The sequence below is a fragment of the Phyllobates terribilis genome, unplaced genomic scaffold (genome assembly GCF_046119375.1).
Source record: "Phyllobates terribilis strain yellow unplaced genomic scaffold, ASM4611937v1 Scaffold_1__5_contigs__length_1240528914, whole genome shotgun sequence".
In the NCBI taxonomy this organism is placed as follows: domain Eukaryota; kingdom Metazoa; phylum Chordata; class Amphibia; order Anura; family Dendrobatidae; genus Phyllobates; species Phyllobates terribilis.
The window spans coordinates 381,692,480-381,714,835 of NW_027362761.1; the positions used below are offsets into that span (position 1 = coordinate 381,692,480).

Sequence of the window (22,356 nt, forward strand, 5' to 3'; positions counted from 1 at the left end):
CCTCCCAGACCCGTCATGATTAGTGTGTGTGCGCGGGGTGTGTGTGTGTGCGGGGTGTGTGTGTGTGCGGGGTGTGTGTGCGGGGTGTCTGTGCGTGCAGGCAGACATAGGCCGATGTGACACTACTACTCCCATCGGCCTATGTCTGTCCCCCGTCCACTCGTGCCAGCAGGATCAGCTCGATGGGAGCAGTAGTTCCCATCAGCCTGATCCTGCTATATAAATTGCCCTACTGTGTCCCCAATAAATGTTAGATACATGTCATTGGTGGCCAGTGGTTACCTAAAAGAAATTAGTTTATACATTACCTGTCCCCGCCGATCGCCACCTAAAATAAAGTAAAAAATAAAAAACTACACCTATACTCACCTAGACACCTAATTCCCCGAAGCCATCGATCTCCTGTAATAAAATATAAAATAATAAACCACAACCTTATCCTTACCCCTCCGTAGCAGTCCACGAGTGTCCCACGAAGATCTCCAGTTCAGAGCAGCCACATAGAATGTGACCGCTCTGAACCGCTGCCGCCGCTAGAATGACGGGGCCGTAAGGGTTCACCGGAGTTCAGGCAGCGCTGCTCCGGTTAGCTCCTTTACGGCACTGCTGTATCGTGAGAAATTCCCACGGTACAGCACTGCCGTAAAGGAGGTCTCCGGAGCTGCGCTGCCTGAATGCACTCCGGTAACCTCAGTCAGTGGCTCCCGCTGCCGGGAGCGGACGTGTTCCCGGCAGCGTGAGCTTACAGCAGCCATGCACAGCTGTCACCATCTCCAGATGTGACAGCTGTGCATGGGAGATCAGCGCAGGAACGTGGACAGGTAACTATTATTTTTAGTAAACTAAGAATTAAATAAAATGGTGTTTTATTTCAAATAAATTATTTTTTTCTGGGTGTAGTGTGTTTTTTCTTTTTAACACTTTGTAGGTTAGTAATGGGGGTGTCTTATAGACGCCCATCATTACTAACCTGGGCTTCATGGCAGCTGGCGCTGACATGAACCCCACCACTATTACCCCCTGCCATCGCACCAGGGCAGCGTGGAAGAGCGAGGCTAAGTGCCAGAATTGGCGCATCCTATGGATGCGCCATTTCTGGGGCGGCTGACGGCTGGTGTTTCTAGCCTGGGAGGGGGCCAATATTCATGGCACCCTTCCTGAGCTATTAATATCAGCCCCCAGCTGTCTGCCTAGCCTTTGCTAGCTATTAAAATAGGGGGGACCCCACGTCATTTTTTTGGGGGGGGTCCCCCATTTTAATAGCTAGTAAAGGCTAGGTATTCAGCTGGGGGCTGATATTAGTAGCCTGGGAAGCTCCGTGGGTTTTACCCCCTTCCCAGGCTTCAAACATCTGCCCCAGCCGTCTGCTTAACCTCCGCTAGAGACTAAAATTATGGGGGATCCCACGCCATTTTTTTTTTAAATAAATCCTTTATTTTAACACTAAATGACATTTGAGGACTTAATAAAGATGCAGTCCCTAAATTATTATTTATTTTTTAATAAATTTTTCCCAAAACTTTTGACGTGGGCTTCGCCATATTTTTGTATGCCAGCCAGGTACAGCATCCAGCTTCTATGAACGCGCCATTTTCCGGGGCGGCCGCGGACTGCAATTTTCAGCGGGGGGGGGGGGGGGCAGAAAGCTTGGGCCTCCCTGCGCTGCAGATTCCATCCCCCAGCTGCCTAGTTGTACCTGGCTGGACACAAAAATAGGGAGAAGCTCCACGTTTTTTTTTTTTTAATTATTTCATGAAATTCATGGAATAATTAAGAAAAAAAGGGCTTCCCTATATTGTTGTGTCTGGCCAGGTACAAATAGGCAGCTGGTAGTTGGGGGCAGCCCGTTCCTGCCTGCTGTACCTGGCTGGACACAAATATAGTGTGAAGCCCCACGTCAATTTTTTTTTAATTATTTCAGGAAATTCATGAAATAATTAAAAAAAAATTATGTGGGGCTTCGCCCTATATTTGTGTCCAGTCAGGTACAGCAGGCAGGAACGGGCTGCCCCCAACCACCAGCTGCCTATTTGTACCTGGCCGGACGCAACAATATAGGGAAGCCCTTTTTTTTTAATTATTTCATGAAATAATTAAAAAAAAATTGATGTGGGGCTTCGCCCTATATTTGTGTCCAGCCAGGTACAGCAGGCAGGAACGGGCTGCCCCCAACCACCAGCTGCCTATTTGTACCTAGCCGGACACAACAATATAGGGAAGCCCTTTTTTTCTTAATTATTCCATGAATTTCATGAAATAATTAAAAAAAAAAATGTGTGGCGCTTCGCCCTATTTTTGTGTCCAGCCAGGTACAACTAGGCAGCTGGGGGCTGGAATCTGCAGCGCAGGGAGACCCAAGCTTTCTGGGCCCCACCCGCTGCAAATTGCAGTCCGCAGCCGCCCCGGAAAATGGCGCGTTCATAGAAGCGCCATCTTCTGGCGCTGTACCCAACTCATCCAGGGCCCTGGTGCGGTGGCTCACTGGGTAATAAAGGGGTTAAGGCCAGCTTGGCATTATCAGCTGGCCCTAAGCCCGAAATTCATGGGGTCACGCCAATATTAGACATGACCGCCATGAATTTCTAGTAAAGTATTTAAAAAAAACACAAACACCCAGAAAAAAGTCCTTTAATTGAAATAAAGACACAATTCTTTATTGTTCTAAATTAAACCATACTTACAGTCACGCCCATTCCAGCTGAAGCCAACGATCTCCTGCAATAAAAGTAAAATAATAAAGCAACCTCATCCTTACCTTTCCATGGTTCCCAGGACAGCTTCAGCTCTGCTACATCGAGATGACAGGCTGGACCGCAGCAGAACGCTGCCATCCAGCCTGTCATCCCGCAGACACTGAGAAGCGCAGGCATGCTTGCGCTCCTCAGTGTCTCGCTGTGACGGCATCCAGATGAGCCGAGGTCATGTCCAATGAACTCAGCTCACCTCATGCACGTCACTGACAGCATGGGAAAATTCTCCTGCACTCAGCGCTTCAGCGTGAGAATTCTCCCACGCTGTCAGTGACGTGCATGAGGTGCGCCGAGTTCATTGGACATGACCTCACCTCATGCACGTCACTGACAGCGTGGGAAAATTCTCACGCTGAAGCGCTGAGTGCAGGAGAATTCTCCCACGCTGTCAGTGACGTACATGAGGTGAGCCGAGTTCATTGTCGGCTCATCTGGATGCCGTCACAGCCAGACACTGAGGAGTGGAAGTATGCCTGCGCTTCTCAGTGTCTGCGGGATGACAGGCTGGATGGCAGCGTTCTGCTGCGGTCCAGCCTGTCATCTCGATGTAGCAGAGCTGAAGCTGTCCTGGGAACCATGGGAAGGTAAGGATGATGTTGCTTTATTATTTTATTTTTATTGCAGGAGATCGTTGGCTTCAGCTGGAATGGGCGTGATGGTAAGTATGGTTTAATTTAGAACAATAAAGAATTGTGTGTTTATTTCAATTAAAGGACTTTTTTCTGGGTGTTTGTGTTTTTTTTAAATACTTTACTAGAAATTCATGGTGGTCATGTCTAATATTGGCGTGACCCCATGAATTTCGGGCTTAGGGCCAGCTGATAATGCCAAGCTGGCCTTAACCCCTTTATTACCCAGTGAGCCACCGCACCAGGGCCCTGGATGAGTTGGGTACAGCGCCAGAAGATGGCGCTTCTATGAACGCGCCATTTTCCGGGGCGGCTGCGGACTGCAATTTGCAGCGGGTGGGGCCCAGAAAGCTTGGGCCTCCCTGCGCTGCAGATTCCAGCCCCCAGCTGCCTAGTTGTACCTGGCTGGACACAAAAATAGGGCGAAGCTCCACGTTTTTTTTTTTAAAATTCATGAAATTCATGGAATAATTAAGAAAAAAAGGGCTTCCCTATATTGTTGTGTCCGGCTAGGTACAAATAGGCAGCTGGTGGTTGGGGGCAGCCCGTTCCTGCCTGCTGTACCTGACTGGACACAAATATAGGGCGAAGCCCCACATCAATTTTTTTTAATTATTTCATGAATTTCCTGAAATGATTTAAAAAAAAAAATGCGTGGGGCTTCGCCCTATTTTTGTGCCCAGCCAGATACAACTAGGCAGCTGGGGGCTGGAATCCACAGCGCAGGGAGACCCAAGCTTTCTGGGCCACCCCCGCTGCAAATTGCAGTCCGCAGCCGCCCCAGAAAATGGCGCGTTCATTGAAGCGCCATCTTCTGGCGCTGTACCCAACTCATCCAGGGCCCTGGTGCGGTGGCTCACTGGGTAATAAAGGGGTCAAGGCCAGCTTGGCATTATCAGCTGGCCCTAAGCCCAAAATTCATGGGGTCACGCCAATATTAGACATGACCACCATGAATTTCTAGTAAAGTATTTAAAAAAACACAACACCCAGAAAAAAGTCCTTTAATTGAAATAAACACACAATTCTTTATTGTTCTAAATTAAACCATACTTACCGTCACGCCCATTCCAGCTGAAGCCAACGATCTCCTGCAATAAAAGTAAAATAATAAAGCAACATCATCCTTACCTTTCCATGGCTCCCACGACAGCTTCAGCTCTGCTACATCGAGATGACAGGCTGGACCGCAGCAGAACGCTGCCATCCATCCTGTCATCCCGCAGACACTGAGAAGCGCAGGCATACTTCCACTCCTCAGTGTCTGGCTGTGACGGCATCCAGATGAGCCGAGGTCATGTCCAATGAACTCAGCTCACCTCATGTACGTCACTGACAGCGTGGGAAAATTCTCCTGCACTCAGCACTTCAGCGTGAGAATTTTCCCACACTGTCAGTGACGTGCATGAGGTGAGCTGAGTTCATTGGACATGACCTCACCTCATGTATGTCACTGACAGCGTGGGAGAATTCTCACGCTGAAGCGCTGAGTGCAGGAGAACTTTCCCACGCTGTCAGTGACGTGCATGAGGTGAGCTGAGTTCATTGGACATGAACTCGGCTCATCTGGATGACGTCACAGAGAGACACTGAGGAGCGCAAGCATGCCTGCGCTTCTCAGTGTCTGCGGGATGACAGGCTGGATGGCAGCTTTCTGCTGCGGTCCAGCCTGTCATCTCGATGTAGCAGAGCTGGAGCTGTCCTGGGAACCATCGAAAGGTAAGGATGAGGTTGCTTTATTATTTTTCTTTTATTGCAGGAGATTGTTGGCTTCAGCTGGAATGGGCGTGATGGTAAGTATGGTTTAATTTAGAACAATAAAGAATTGTGTCTTTATTTCAATTAAAGGACTTTACTCTGGGTGTTTGTGTTTTCTTTTAACTTTGACTATGGGGTTAGTAATGGGGGTGTCTTATAGACGCCTCTCCATTACTAACCTGGGCTTGATGTCAGCTGGCATTATAAGCTGACATCAACCCCAACCCTATTACCCCCTGCCACCGCACCAGGGCAGCGTGGAAGAGCGAGGCTAAGTGCCAGAATTGGCGCATCCTATGGATGCGCCATTTCTGGGGCGGCTGACGGCTGGTGTTTCTAGCCTGGGAGGGGGCCAATATTCATGGCACCCTTCCTGGGCTATTAATATCAGCCCCCAGCTGTCTGCCTAGCCTGTGCTAGCTATTAAATTAGGGGGGACCCCACGTTATTTTTTTGGGGGGGTTCCCCCATTTTAATAGCTAGTAAAGGCTATGTATTCAGCTGGGGGCTGATATTAGTAGCCTGGGGAGCTCCGTGGGTATTACCCCCTTCCCAGGCTTCAAACATTTGCCCCAGCTGTCTGCTTAACCTCCGCTAGAGCCTAAAATTAAGGGGAACCCCACGCCAATTTTTTTTTAAATAAATCCTTTATTTTAACACTAAATGACAAGTACAGTAATCAACACTGTCACTGTACTTCATATATATGTGACTGACATGTTTCTATCTATCTAATCTATGTGTGATTCTCTATTCTTTCTGTTCTAAATTGTCGGGTACAGATGCTGAATTGCCGGCCGGCTTTCTTAAAGAGACGGTGCATGAAAACACTATTATTTTTTTAAATAAATCCTTTACACTAAATGACAAGTACAGTAAGCAACACTGTCACTGTACTTCATATATATGTGACTGACATGTTTCTATCTATCTAATCTATGTGTGAAGCTCTATTCTTTCTGTTATAAATTGTCGGGTACCGCTGCTGAATTGCCGGCCGGCTTTTTTAAAGAGACGGTGCACGAAAACACTAATATTTTTTTTAATAAATCCTTTACACTAAATGACAAGTACAGTAAGCAACACTGTCACTGTACTTCATATATATGTGACTGACATGTTTCTATCTATCTAATCTATGTGTGATTCTCTATTCTGTCTGTTATAAATTGTCGGGTACCGCTGCTGAATTGCCGGCCGGCTTTTTTAAAGAGACGGTGCACGAAAACACTAATATTTTTTTTAATAAATCCTTTACACTAAATGACAAGTACAGTAAGCAACACTGTCACTGTACTTCATATATATGTGACTGACATGTTTCTATCTATCTAATCTATGTGTGAAGCTCTATTCTTTCTGTTGTAAATTGTCGGGTACCGGTGTATGCCGCTGATGAATTGCCGGCTTTTCATGTCATTCTACATTATTCTTAGTTGTTTTACTTCATGTAGAATTAACCTACAAGGAAAGAAAGGGTTTATTTTCATTCCGATATTTGTGTCCCATTGACTTGCATTGGTTTCCGGTATCGGAATCGGCGATATCCGATACTTTTTGGGTATCGGCCCGATCCAATCCGATACGATATTTCCTGATATCGGAAGGTATCGCTCAACACTAGTCATTATCCTATGGGCCAAGGATATTGATCATTTCTTTTATATACAGTGAAGCTACATACCTTGAACATCACGGAAATTTACTAAGTTCCCATCTGTAAAGGTCGGTGATCAAGGACCAAGGCTAAGCTATCAGGAGGAGGCAGAGCTGGATGGGGAATAGAGCTGGAGTGACAGAGGTTTCAGATCTACAAATATCTCTTCAGCCGCATTTACATATAAATTTAAACGCAGATTTCTCAGTAATGGTGAAATGGACTGGCCATGTAAAGATATTGCTGGACTTGGCTTTGAAAGAACTGTGTGCGCATATAAATAGTTTGGTGGGTGAAATCCTGCTGACAAATTCCCTTTAAAGATTGAGGCTATTCTGTGTTCTCTTATACATACATCTGTTGTATTAAAGACATAGTAGGAATGTTGCCATCATAGGTACAACGTAGAAAAAGAAGCAATTAAATAGGCCACATCTTCGGGCACTTCTATAACATAGTAGAGATTAATGCAGAACCTCCTGTCACCTCTCCTGACCCTGAGGCTTTGGAGATCTGGGAATTCTCTGTCTGTTGTGGCTAAATGGCTTTCTTATTAATTAGACTAAACCAGAATTTCCAGATAATGAATTGTGCTATAACCTGGCATGACATAAGGGTGTTAGGTTTTACATTGCCAACAAAAATAACATATTTAGCAATTCAATGGCAGCTGTCAGATCTGTAATTTTTCATTAACCCCTTCACCCTCAGGCCATTTTCTGTTTTTGCGCTTTCGTTTTTTGCACCCCTTCTTCCCAGAGCCTTTTTTATTTTTCGGTCAATCTGGCCTTTTGAACAACACCATTGGTTTTACCATATCGGGTGCAGGAAATAGGGGAAAAAAATTACAAGTGTGGTGAAATTGCAAAAAAAGTGAAATTCCACAGTTGTTTGTTGTTTGTTTTTTTTACCACGTTCACTGAATGCTAAAACTGACCTGCCATTATTATTCTCCAGGTCATTACGAGTTTGTAGACACCAAACATGTATAGGTCCTTTTTTATTCAAGTGGTGAAAAGAAAATCCAAAGTTTGTTAAAAAAATAAAGAAAAAACGTTGCCATTTTCCAAGACCCGTAGCGTCTCCTATTTTTGGGATCTGGGGCTGGTTGAGGGCTTATATTTTGTGCGCCGAGTTGACATTTTTATTGATACTATTTTGGGGTAGATACAGTGTTTTGATCGCCCGTTATTGCATTTTATTGCAATGTTTCGGCGACCAAAAAAACGTAATTCTTGCGTTTTGATTTTTTTCTCGTTACGCCGTTTATCGATCCGATTAATTATTTTTATATATTGGTAGCTCGGGCATTTATGAACACTGCGATACCAAATATATGTATATTTGATTTTTTTCTTATTTTATTTTGAATGGGGCGAAAGGGGGGGGGTGATTTAAAGGGGTTTTCCCACTAACAAAAGTTCATTTTAAAAATTGTCTGTGTCTGACCGTATACGGAACATACCACATCTCCTGGGCAGGGGAGGAAGCAAAAGACAATACAGACATTACAGCAGGGATCGCAGAGGAGTCATTCTGTGAGGTAAAATATTTCACTGCCTGTTTTTAAACAATATTTTACCTCACAAAATGAATCCTCTGTGATCCCCTGCTGTAATGTCTGTATTGTCTTTTGCTTCCTCCCCTGCCCAGGAGATGTGGTATGTTCCGTACACGGTCAGACACAGACAATTTTTAAAATGAACTTTTGTTCGTGGGAAAACCCTTTTCAACATATCTATCTATCTATCTATTTTTTTTTATATATATATATTTTTAAAAACATTTTCTTTTACTTCTTACTGGCTTCAATAGTCTCCATGGGAGAAGCTGCAATTATCTGATCGCCTGTGTGCAGCCCAAATGCTCATAGCAGCCCGGTAATGACAACCACAGGGGTCTCCTGCAGACCCCGGGTTATCATGCCAACCCATCAGCGACCCGAAGTTATGTGACACCGGCGCCAATGGGCGAGACTTATGACATCCTTCCGCTGCGGCCATGTTTAATGCCGTTGATAGAGATTGACAGCGGCATTTAACATGTTAACAGCCGTGGGTGGATCGCTTTTCCACCCGCTGCTGTTAGGGGCACATGACAGCTGTACAGATCAGCTGTCATATCCCCGGAAAGGTGCGGGCTCAGCGCCGAAGCCCACGCCAAAGGGAGAAACACGACATGTGCCGTACATGTATGGCACATGTCAGAAAGGGGTTAAAGGGAGCCTAGCATGTAAAAATTATATCTGATCTGCAGGCAGGATGATATAGAGCAGGAGGAGCCTTTTATTCACCAAATAAAAAGGCTCATATCTCTAGAACTGGAAGGTTAGGTTAAAAAAAACCCAGGGGAGCAGTCGGAATAAAATAAGATAAAAAACTGGCCACTTTTGATTTAGTGACATGTCCTGTTTAACAAAATGCCTTGGTTCACATGACTGATGCCATGTTCCAACCTATTCAGTAGCCAATAAATGCTATATACACAGGACATCTCCACAGAGTATACCATCTGACTATGCAAATTCAAGTACCTATTAGTCTAAAATCCTCCTCTTGTGTCACTATTTTCACACTGCAGTCTGAAACTGTTTTAAAGGTATGTCCCTGTCTCATTAAAGTGAACCTGACAGCTGATACATGCAGCCTGAGCCACGGGCAGCATGTATCAGACACTGTCTATGTGATTTCAGCCATGTATGCTGCTGCGTTTTAGAGCAAAGCACACTTTAAAAATTGTCCAGATACTGAGCCACACAGGAGACTAGTCGGAAAGGCGGGTCATTGGCGGCTTCTCCCCACCCACACCCATTGAGTGACGGGTCTCTCCCTGTGTGCGTGTATAAAGGAGAGATCTGGCAGTGGGCAGCTAGAAGCCGGAGGAGACAGACCTATTAGACTAGTCTCTCATACAGCTCTGTCCGCAGTAGTATATCTGGGTGAAATCATACAGCCAGCGTCTGGTACATGCTGCTCGTGGTATCTGCTGTCTGATTCCCTTTATATTATGGCATATCACAATGTAATCCTTTACATTCTTAGAGATCAGACTATCCTCGTTCCTGAGAATGAGGGACTGCAGAGCTTGTGTAGTGTTGTGTCCTCCTTACAGATTTTCCCTGCACATTAGCACTTACTGCCACCCAGCTGTCCAGGGATCTGAAGCCAACCTTATTCACAGTTCCCTGAACTCTTGCTGGCCTGGAACTTTCCAGGTAAGGGAAAAGCAATGAAAAAGTCCGCGCACTACACTAGTACTGTTGCCTTGGGGGGACCCAGAGGACGGACCCCCACAAATCATTACGAGATGCCATATGATTAAAGGGAGGAAGGAGCCAATGTCCAGAAAATAAAATCTCCAGTTTTATTCCTTTAGATTAAAAACATATCCAATATGGAGACAACATAGCGCACGCATTTCAGGCACAACTAGCCCTTAGTCACAGCATAAAAACAGGTGCACAAACAGTGGTGTAAAACCTTCCAAAAGGAAATCACATGGTAAGCAAAATTAATTAACTCATTAATCACACCTGATAAGTCATTGATTAAACACTATGCAACATTACTGAGTTGCTTTAGGCCAAAGAGAAAAAAAACAAACGCTCACCAGACTAGCAATTAATGTTTAGATCTGTTGTGTACCGCAGGTAATGTCGTCCTTTATGCCTCCTCTGGCCTGAATACATGACATGATTTCATTATACAATATTAAAACATTGATTGTCTATTCTGCATAGCTTGTTTTTTTGTTTTTGTTTTCTTCTCTTCAGTCTCCGGCATCTCAGTAATTTTGCTTAGTGTTCAATCAATGACTTATCTGGTGTGATTAATGGATTAATTAATTTTGCTTACCACGTGACTTCATTATGAAAGCTTTTCGAGAGCTTGTCCATTACAATGTGTAGTGGGCAGATCGATTTAAACCTTGGAAATAAGGCTTTCTTCAAATATCTTGCATTTCCAAATGTGCCTGTGAGCGGCGCTAGAGAGATCTCACGCGCAATGCTGGGCTGTGACATCTCGCCCCCAGCCCAGTCACTCAGGGAGACTGGGTCCCGCCTCGATGATGCCGGGTCAGCTTCCAATTCCGGAAGTTGACGTGACATCACCGGACATCAGAGGCAGCTACAGCCAGGGGTCATGTGATGGGGATGAGCGGATAGCGATAGCGCCGATCACAGGCACATTTGGAAATGCAAGGTATTTGAAGAAAGCCTTATTTCCACAGTTTAAATCGATCTGCCCACTACACATTGTAATGGACAAGCTCTTTAAACAATGACTAGTTGTGCCTGAAATGCGTGAGTATGTTGACTCCTGCTTTTGTGGAACCATATGGGATATGTTTTTAATCTTTGGGAAAAATATGCTGAAGATTTTATTTTCTGGACGCTGGTTCTTTCCTCTTTTTTTAACCATGCACAATACTATATGTATAAATAAGGTTTTCCATATTTCACTTTTTTTTATAGTACTACTTAGGCTGCGTGCCCACTATGCGTTTTTCAAGCGTTTTTGCCGCAGAATTTCCGCAGCGAAAACGCTTGGTAATACGTGCCCCATGGTCTCCAATGATAATCCGCATGTGCTGTGCACATGCTGCGGAAATTTCCGCTGTGGATTATCATTGCGGAAAAATACACAGCATGTCCATTAATTTTGCGGACACGCAGCGTAATTGCCGCCATTGACTTGCATTGAATCGCTTAATATCGCATGACTACATGTGCACATGCGGATATTAAGCAATTCAATGTGCGGATGGTACCCGGGTCTGGAGAAGAGGAGACTCTCATCCAGACCCGGGTACCATAGTACCTGTAAAAAAAAAAGAATTTAAAATAAAAAATAAACATTATACTTACCTTCCGATGGCCCCCGGTGTTTTCTCCAGTGCATCCAAGTGATGCTAAAATCGCTTGGAAAAGCGCTTGATAACCCGCATGCAGAAATGCATGCAAAAACGCTTGACAAACGCTTCTACCTGGCAGGAAAAACGCATGTAAAATCCGCATGCGTTTTTCCTGCCAGGGAGAAGCAGAAAAAATCTGCAGCATTTCTGCATCGTGGGCATTTAGCCTTATACCTTACACCCTAAATCACTGATCCAACTTCATCCCCACTAGTTATTATTATTATTATTATTATTATTAATTATTATAACGCCATTTATTCCATGGCGCTTTACATGTGAAAAAGGGGGTATACATGGCAAAAACATACATAATCTTAACAAAACTAGTCAGCGACTGGTACAGGAGGAGAGAGGACCCTGCCCACGAGGGCTCACAATCTACGAGGGATGGGTGAGGATACAGTAGGTGGGGGTAGAGGTGGTCATGCAGCAATATGTTGGAGCGGTGGTTACTGCAGGTTGTAGGCCTGTCGGAAGAGGTGGGTCTTCAGGTTTCTTTTGAAGGCTTCCAGGGTAGGCGAGAGTCTGATATGTTGAGGTAGAGAGTTCCAGAGTAGGGGGGATGCACGGGAGAAATCTTGTATGCGATTGTGGGAAGAGAAAATAAGAGGGGAGTAGAGCAGGAGATCTTGTGAGGATCGGAGGTTGCGTGCAGGTAGGTACCGGGAGACTAGGTCACAGATGTATGGAGGAGACAGGTTGTGGATGGCTTTGTATGCCATGGTTAGGGTTTTGAACTGGAGTCTCTGGGCAATGGGGAGCCAGTGAAGAGATTGACAGAGAGGAGAGGCCGGGGAATAGCGGGGGGACAGGTGGATTAGTCGAGCAGCAGAGTTTAGGATAGACTGGAGGGGGGCGAGACTGTTAGAAGGGAGGCCACAGAGGAGGAGTTGCTATTATACAAGACAGTTCCTCCTCTCTTCTGTCACAGTAAAACTACATGCCCTAACATATGTTATGCCTTTGCCTAGTTCAGTTATGAATGTCAGTACTATATACAGTGTGTGAATGAGGCCTAAATAGAACAATCACAATTTTGGACAGAAGTTCTTCTTAAGGACAATGAAAAAGAGGTACTGTTGTGTCATAAATTCTCAAACCGTAAGTTAGACGGACACTTAACAGTTATATTGTCCTCTTACCTTAGCTGAAGACACTGGCAGGTTTTAGTTCAGGTAAGTAATTGACCCTTAGATGATGACTGCCTGCTGTGGTTTAATAAGTCTAGTTTCAGTGGTCTAAAGACAAATTACTGTAGCAACTCTGTGGAAAAAAAGTCAGATCTAGATTTGGAGCCACGTGACAGCATCAGGCTAACCACAGCGTAACCCATGATGTCAGTTTGTGTTATCACTATTAGTCTTTATAAAAAAAATTCTAAAAATATGAATGACATGAAGCTTTCCTCTCTAGTCACATCTAAAGTTAAGTCAAAATTCTGAAAAGCAGTATAAAAGGGAAACACTCAGTGTTAAGGCCCCAGGACTTAGAATATCTATTGACAATAAATGTAAATGATAACATGATTGTGCTCAAAATCAATGTGAAGTATGTAAAGGCACGCATCTGCAAAGGTATTTAAAGTCCTAGATGTGGTTGTTCATCAGGTTGTAAAGTAAAACATTGTGTACAGTAATCATGGTTACATAATTATGAATAATTTCTATGAATCACTGGAATTACTCCCATTATTAGTAGTATGTGGGGTATTTTGTTTTCTTTTTAGTTGCTAGGAGTTAATGTGGAAGCCAAAATACCATGACACATTGCTATAAAAGCATCTAACTATATATATTCCCAGCAAGTCAGGCTTAAAAAATAAGAAATCTTTCACTGTAAAAATGTACACTGAGTGGCCACTATATTAGCGACACACATCTAGTAACGTGTTAGCCCTTCATTACCAGTTAGAACAGCAGCAAAAATCCCGCTTTCTGCTTAAAGGGGTATTCTCAGTTTGTCTCTTGACCCGTTCAGAGCAATGCCATCTCCTTACAGTTTCCTCACCTCCTGGTTTCTGGCAGGGTGGGCTTTCCTCTTTGAGTGACAGAGATGGTGAACAGTCCGATTGTAGTTTTAGTAGAACTATAAAGCCCAGCACAAGTTCTGCTATATAACACATTTAGCTCTCGGTGAATAGTTCTGGAGTCACTCATAGAGATAACAAAGCATGTGAACAAGCAACACAGCTCTGGACAGCAAGAGTAGAGAGTCATGATTAGCAGACCTGCTCTGAAAGCTGCAGGCTGGTGATTTACAACTGCATCTCTTCAGAAGATGAAGGGGAGGGAGGTGAGCAGCTGTCTGCCATATAGAAACCAGTTGTCTGAATAGAGCTGACTGGGATGTTAAGAGTTAACTCCTCCTGAAATGTAACTACTGCACATTCTTGACCATGGTCTGGAGGCCAGGCTCCATGGAAACCTGCTGTACACTGTAAAAAGATAAAAGCTCTTGCAGCAGGACAATGGCTGAGGATAGAAAAAGTTAGTCACTAGCAAAAACTTGTTATTTTCATGCTGTCTAACTAATTAAAGCAATTTAAGAACTTGAGAATATCCCTTTAAATCATTCTGGACAAGAATTGGCCCATGCTGACAGATAGCATCTTCCAGTTGCTGCAAATTAGATGGAGGAACTGACATGTTATGAACAGCCGTTTTACCTTGTTCCAGAGATGCTAGATATCAGAAAGCAAGGAAAACTCGCCAGCCATGTTTTGTTATATTCCTGGAACCAATGCATAATTACAGTCATGGCTAAAAGTGTTGGCACCCTTGAAATTGTTCCAGAAAATGAAGTATTTCTCCCAGAAAATTATGGCAATTAAACATGGGTATAACAAAACACGTGTATTTCCTTTGTGTGTATTGGAACAACAGAAAAAAAAAAACAGACAAAAAATACAAATCGGACATAATTTCACACAAAACCCTAAAAATGGGCCGGACAATATTGTTGGTACCTCTCCAAAATTGTGGGTAAACAACTTTGTTTCAAGCATGTGATGCTCGTTCAAACTCACCTGTGGCAAGTAACAGGTGCGGGCCATATGAATATTACACCTAAAACTAGATAAAAAGGGGAGAAGTTGACTCAATCTTTACATTGTGTGTCTAAACATAGAGTACAGAAAGAGGAGAAGAGAACTGTCTGAGAACTTGACAACCAAAATTTTAGAACAATATCAACGACCTCAAGGTTACAAGTCCATTTCCAGAGATCTTGATGTTCATTTGTTCACGGTGTGCAACATAATCAAGAAGTTTAGAACCCATGGCACTGTAGCTAATCTCCCTGGATGTGGATGGCAGAGAAAAATTGATGAAAGGTTGCAACGCAGGATAGTCCGGATGGTGGATAAGAAGCCCCAATCAAGGTCCAAAGAAATTCAAGCTGTCCTGCAGGCTCAGGGTGCATCAGTGTCAGTGCGAGCTATCCGTTGATATTTGAATTAAATGAAACTCTATTGCAGTTTACCCAGGAGGACCCAACTGCTGACACAGAAACATAAAAAAGCTAGAATGCAGTTTGCCAAAATGTACGTGAGTAAGCCAAAATCCTTCTGGGAAAGCATCTTGTGGACAGATGAGTCCAAGATGGAGCTTTTTGTAAATCATTTTACTGTCATTCTACTATTACCGAAAACGGAATGTGGCTTACAAAGAAAAGAACATAGTATTTACAGTCAAATATGGTGGAGGTTCAAATATGCTCTAAGGTTGTTTTTCTGCCTTTGGCACTGGGTGCCTTGACTGTGTGCAAGGCATCATGAAATCGGAAGATTACCAATGTAGTGCCCAGTGTCAGAAAGCTGGGTTTGCGTCCTTGGTCATGGGTCTTCCAGCAGGACAATGACCCCAAACATACTTCAAGAAGCACCCATAAATGGATGGAAACAAAGCGCTGGAGAGTTCTGAAGTGGCCAGCAATTTGTTCGGATCTAAATCCTATTAAACACTTGTGGAGAGATCATAAAGTTTCTGACAGGAGAAGGTACCCTTCAAACATTGGAGACCTGGAGCAGTTTGCAAAAGAAGAGTGGTCCAAAATTCGAGTTGAGAGGTGTAAGAAGCTTGTTGATGGTTATAGGAAGCGATTGATTGAAGTTATTTATTCCAAAGGGTGTACAACCAAATATTATGTTGAGGGTGCCAACAATTTTGTCTGGCCCATTTTGGGGGTTTTGAGTGAAATTATGTCCAGTTTGCCTTTTTTATCTGCTTTTTTTGTGTTGTTCCAATACACACAAAGAAAATAAAGATTTGTTTAACAAAACAAATGTAATTACATTAATTTTCTGGGAGAAATACTTCATTTTCTGAAACAATTTGAAGGGTGGCAACACTTTTGGCCATGGCTGTATGTGATCCTAGTGACATGGTAATATGGGGATACACAATCCTTAAGTAAGTCCCGCTGCTTAAACGTCCTTCCACAGGTATCAGAAGTTCCTCAATACCATTTAGTCACCTTCACGGTTACTTCACCTGAACGGTTGATATCTGATAGCAGAGTATTTCATGCATCCTTGGCTACTTATGTCCTTCCTTGGTGGAGATACGTTTTCAGCTAGGGGGTATTCTCCTTTGGAAGTAGACAATGAATGTCCCTATTCAATGACTGCAAGCAAAGATCTTATATAATGTAAAATAGAATATTTGCAGATACCAAAATACCCCTTTAGCCTCTTCACGACATATGACGTTCATGTACATGATTATGTCATGTCCCTCGCACGCCAAGCCCACATCTTTCCAGGCAGATAATGGCTAGTATAATCAGAGATGTGCCTTTAACAGTCGTTCACGCGTCCATGATGTGATTGCGCGGTGCCGTTGGATTGCCATGACAGCTGGGGGTCTGCTGAAGACCTCTGTGCCTGTCATGGTGATTCTCCTGTGAAAGCCAGCCTGTAGCTGGCGCTCATAGGTGATCATGATTTTCACTATACATAGTAGTGCTGATACATTGATATGTATAGCACAAGCGATCAGATGATCACAGCTTCAAGTCCCCTAAGGGGACTCTCAAACACAGTAAAAGTAAAAAAAAATTTTTGAAAGTATGGAAAAAAAAAGAAACCTTTTTCAAGTCACCCCGTTTAAACATAAAAAAAAAACACATTTGGTATTGCTGTGTTCGTAAAAGTCTAATCTATCAAATTCTAAAATAAATTAATCCTATGTGTAAACAGCGTAACGGGAAAAAAATCAAAACGCCAGAATTGCATTTTTTGGGCTGCCGCAACATTGCACTACAATGCAACAAGAGATGATCAATACATCACGTCAGCTCAGTGCGCAAAAAATAAACCCTCATACAGCACTGAATCCCAAAGATTGAAAGCGTTACGAGTCTCGGAAAATGACAAAACAAGAAAAGTTTTGGTTTTGTTTTTACAATTTTTTTTTCACCACTTTTTAAAAAAAAACAACAAAAACCTATACTTGTTTGGTATCTGCACAATCGTTCTGACCTGCAGAATCAGATTGCCAGCTCAGTCTTGCCATATAGTGAACATGCTAAATAAATAAATAGTGAAATTGCACTTTTTTCGATTTTTTTTTTCCCCCTTCCAAGTGCATCACATGATAAAATGAATGATGTCATTCAAAAGTACAACTCGTAGTGGAAAAAAAACAGCCCTTGTGTTGTTATATTGACGAAAAAATATATAAAAGTTATGGCTCTTGGAAGAAGGGGAGATGAAAAAAGAAAAACCGAAAATCGCCCTGGGGCTGAAGGGGTTAATGTCACCTTTCTCTGTGCTCACTGCAGGTAGAAGGGACAGCTGTGATCTTTGTGAATATTTTCATTAATCTGTATGTAGATTTCTAATAAAGCTTGTTCTGATTTTAGGTTTACTCCTCAAAGATGAAAACATCCATTCAGTGACACTGCTGTACCTGATGTCCATCCCTAGCTTCTGCATCCTGCTCCTGGCTGCCGGCTTGCTGGAGTGGGGGGTGCCATGGGAGAGCCCACCTGACTGTGACGGTAGACTCTGGCTCTTCATCCTTCTCAGCTGCTTGGGATCGGTCCTATACAACCTTGCAAGCTTTTGTGTCATCACACTGACGTCTGCTGTCACCATTCATGTACTTGGCAACCTAAATGTGGTTGGGAACCTTGTCCTGTCCAGGGTGGTCTTTGGAAGCCACTTGACATTTCTCAGTTACACGGGCATTGGTCTTACCTTGGCTGGAATGTTTATGTACCATAATTGTGACTTTATATCTAGATACATTGGCTCCAGACTTCCTCTTCATGCCAGAGAAGAACGTGTTAAGTCTGACTAGATCCTTCCTTCCTTACCTCTTAAGCCGCATATTAAGATCCCGTCTCGGAATACAATGGCTTCTGTTTGTATGTGTGGCCTGATCCAACATGAAGAAACCGTGTGAAGGGAAAAAGACCCATGTCTACCTGGCATCTAAACAGTCCTGAAGATGTTATCAGGACATCTAGAGGGCACCAGTGACTGAATGTTTCTTTCAGGAAACGATATATTAATATCATTTTGGCTCCTCAGTTTTCTCTGTTTTTTTTCAGAGGGATAATATATTTTCTTATTTGTACGTCATGCAATAGTGTTCATTACTGGACACCATGTTATTATACCTGGAACACAGCCAAAAATATTAGCCAGCTGCCCTGGTGGAACTTGAGGAACATACGTCTTTCATCAACTTGCCTATATAAATAGTTAGTGACGGACTATAGATGTGTGGCCGTGGTTTCTGAATATAGCACACAGAATACTATTTTTAGGTAGGAAAGCGGTCATGGATCCTACTACTACAAATAGGTTGCCAATTATTATCATATTTTTATAAATGAAAAAAAATGTTGCAAAAGGGAGGAAATCTTTTATGTGTTTTTTTTTTAAAGCCATAGTTATGAAATGCTCTAGAAGAAATCTGTCAGCAGGTTTTTCTATGTAACATGAGGGCAACATGAGGTAGGGGCTAAGACACAGATTTCAACGATGTGTCACTTACTAGCCTGTGTGTTGTTGTTTCAATACAATGAGTGTTTTATGAGCCGGAGATTATCACTACAGGACTGTGCATCCTGGTCCACCCCTGCCCCAGCACTGATTAGCAGCTCTCTGTCAATATACAATGTACATAGAAAGCTGTGGTGGGGGCGGGGTTAGCTTTCTCAGCTCTGCTACATCTAAAAACTGATTGTGTCACAATTGCTGTACCCAGTAAACTAAGTGACACATCTCTGGAATCAGGGTCTCTTTCTCTACAACATGCTGCTCTCAGATGAGGTAGGAAATACCTGGTGACAGATTCCCTTTAAATATGGGCATCTAAGAGATTTTATCTTATACATACCATTACATAAAGTTTATATGCACCTTTGCATTTTATTTATAACTCCAGTGCACCTAAAATAAAACTTTGCAAATAGTCCTTATTTAAAAGATCCTACCAGTTTGTGTCTGCAGCTGTTATGCAGACTTATGTGTCTCCATAGTGTAGTGTGGCGGTGTTCACACAGTGCGATTTAACAGGCAGTGACCCAAGAATGTCCAACTTAAAGTTTTTATTGTCCAAGAAACTCACACAGTAAAGGCAGCTTTATCCTCCGGATCGCAGCCGAGACCTCCAATACAGTCTGTATAACAGAACCCTGTTGCCGTGGGCGACTGCACCCCCTTGTCACTTAAGGTGTATCAGGTACGTTGCCTTCACAGGCCTGTGTTGTGACTTCACACAAGCTTGTATTGCACAGAGCCTCCTGCTCTGCTGGAAGCAAACAAACCACTGACACACCCAAACCATGGCTGCAGGTTTTTAAATGAAAACTGTGACCATGAGCCACTTGTAACACCCGGCTGGAGAGAGCGACCCACCCCACTTCCATCCTGTAGATCGCTCCAAAAATAAAAGCCCATTTCGGGTTTTCTTAATCCGACTTGGTGAAATTGCTTTACCAAGTTCAACTTACTTTTATTTTGCACTGCAAACACAGATGTGGCTGTGACTGCAATGTACTCCAGTGGGTGCAATATGCTTCTGTGCGCATCCTGGGGGATACATACCGTCCCTCGCATATAATTACCCTCACTGCCTCACAATAGTTACTGTGTACAAACAAACCATATGTACAAAGTGATTCTACAGTCACAGAACCGCTGTCATCAGTCCCCTACTTCTTCTTAATATGAATTAGGTAACTTAAAGCATGCCTACACTCTCATAGGAAAATTATTACACTGCAGGACTCATTTTTCGAAACCCCTCTATTAGCGATTTTGGCCGATAACCCAAAGCATGGACCACCCAACATCTGTGTAACGTCCTGCTCATCGATCTTCTGCTGTAAAATCCTATGATGCTTGCTCCCGCACTGAAGACGGCAGCCAAGCAGCAGGAAAAGGGTGCTGCAAATTTTAGTGTAGCCCGCAGCACACTATTAGGGTGGTCTGTACTTCTGGTTACTGGAATAAAGAACTATTCATTTTTCATGTACTGGATTAATATAATTATACAAAAATTTTAAAGTGTCATTGGCTTATATCACTGGCTCTTTAATTCTTTTTTTGTACATATAGTTTGCTAAATAGTGGCCCAAATATATGTGGACTGTTATCTAGCAAGTGATCATGACAATGACTCCATCAGATATGCCAGCGACATTTCCCTTAACAGTGTCCAACAGCTCCAGTAGAGGCGGATTGTCGCTAGTCTTCTTAAGGGGTAATTTATTATTTTTGTACATGGGGCTAAGAGTAAACAAGCAGGTAGTTGCTAACTACCTCCCTGTGCGGCACTGGACAATCTCTGCTGACTTTACTTCACCTCTTGTCAACAGAGCAGCTCTTCCTCTTCTGCTCTGCTCTGTCGATGGGGCATCACTGCAAACATCATGCTGATTGACAGCCAGTTCCCCGCAGCTAGGCGACAGGTAGCCAGTTGTCAATCAGAATAATATCAGCAAAGACACCCCATCAACAGAGCAGACTGGCAGAGAAGATCATGCTCAGTTGACATTTTGTCAGCGGAAGCCGCAAAATCGCTGACAGTTACGCTTCGTGACCACTTTGAGCCGGCAGAGATCAGCATCGAGCAGAACAGCCAGGTAGTTAGCAACTACCTGCACATAAGTTTTTAGCCCCATAGCAAAAGATAATAAAAGTTCCAGATAACCCCTTTAACTAGAGCTGGGATTTCAGGCAGTATAAGAGACCCATGAATAAGGAGAAAGTGACTTTTTGTCCTGTTGCAAAAGTACTTCTGTAATATAAGTAGCAATGTTTCCATTACACTGTGCACTACAGCACAAGTAAAAGCACAATGTATATTTCTATATCCCCTTATACCTCTATTCACAGTACATTAGTGCAGGATCCATACACTGATAGAAAAGGTAATAGCAGCAGGACAAATACAAAATATATTTATTTTTTTTTGCAAATGTTATTGGTGACGCAGAAGTCACATTATTTATAGACCTTTATGTCTGACTATATCCTATATTTTGTATATACTTGGGAGAGATTTCAATGTAATCCCATTGAGCGCTGTCCTCAATATATCAGCACAATAATTTGCCCCATGCTAATGTTACTGTCTTATGTTCTTGCCTTATGTCTCATTTTGTCATCCAGGTATAAATTTATGAACTGTGATTGAAAATGCAACGATATATTTTACTATTAGGCATCCTGTTGTAATTGAAGTTTCTGTGGAATAGATTTATCAGTGTTACTGTATTTAGAACAATGGATTAGGATACATCTCCAGGTTACTGTTATCAGTAAATATCTTATTTATTATCTGGAGACACGCCTGAAACATTTATGTCTTTGTTATTTAAGCCATCTCACGTGTAAAAGAATAATACAGTTTTCGTGTCTCTTACGGGATGGAGACTAGTATAAAGTTCTGAAAATATCAAGAAAAAAATGTAAAAGATTCTCTTCACTCGCGTCTGCACTCATCATTATCAGTTTTATATGGTTTCAATTAGGAAAAAACTTCTAAATTTTGTAAGATCATCAGTCTCATCAGGACAATCCCTGTTTATATCCCTGTTAGGACATTTGAAGTTAATAAACGGGTGCGTTGATTGGGATCTATATAAGCCAAAGTAGAGAATGGCTCTTGCAGACTCAGCACGAACATGTATGGTGCAAAAAACTAAAAAATCCAGCATTACCTCCTCAACTAAAATCAATTTTAATGTAGCAGAATGCCGGATTTTTAACTTTTTAATATTACGAAAGTGAAAAAATAAGCCGACTAGACATCCACTGCACTATAATCAAGCCTAGGGGCCTATTTGGTCTTCCTTGAACAAGTGAGCATTGACTATTAGGACAGCTTCATATGTGCTCTGATTGCAACATTCGGCCCGGCCTACTGAGTCCTGACCTGAGCTAACTGACTCATATAGGCCTATATTCCTTGCAATGTATCCAAAAAATAAATGTATATATGTGTACACTTATATTTAGTTTTGCGAGTACATTACAAGGAATAACCTTAGCCTATAGCACATCTCCATCCAAATGATAAACACAATTGTTCCTCTTCTCTTAGAATGACATAGAAGGATTACTTTCATATAGATTATTTTCTGTGTGCTGGATTTCTAAATTAAAAGTAAAATCCACAAAATTAAC

General features: G+C 42.8%; 2 protein-coding genes across 6 annotated transcripts in view; one reads left to right on the forward strand and one right to left on the reverse strand.

Annotated features, from left to right (window-relative positions):
• Positions 1-12,976, reverse strand: part of P2RX6 (purinergic receptor P2X 6) — a 107,961-nt gene extending 94,985 nt beyond the window's left edge. Inside the window, exon 1 of one of the 2 annotated variants that reach the window (XM_073676409.1) lies at positions 12,854-12,976. The gene's annotated coding sequence lies outside the window, so the exon portion shown is untranslated. The remainder of the gene's footprint in view (positions 1-12,853) is intronic. The other variant, XM_073676410.1, reaches the window with a different exon arrangement.
• The window catches only part of SLC35E4 (solute carrier family 35 member E4), a 31,771-nt gene extending 9,647 nt beyond the window's left edge, over positions 1-22,124 (forward strand). For all 4 annotated transcript variants that reach the window (XM_073676412.1, XM_073676414.1, XM_073676413.1 and 1 more), the window contains exon 3: positions 17,574-22,124. In XM_073676412.1, the coding sequence (XP_073532513.1) occupies positions 17,574-18,013 (440 nt within the window). In that variant the 3' untranslated portion in view covers positions 18,014-22,124. The remainder of the gene's footprint in view (positions 1-17,573) is intronic.
• Positions 22,125-22,356: the final 232 nt, after the last annotated feature.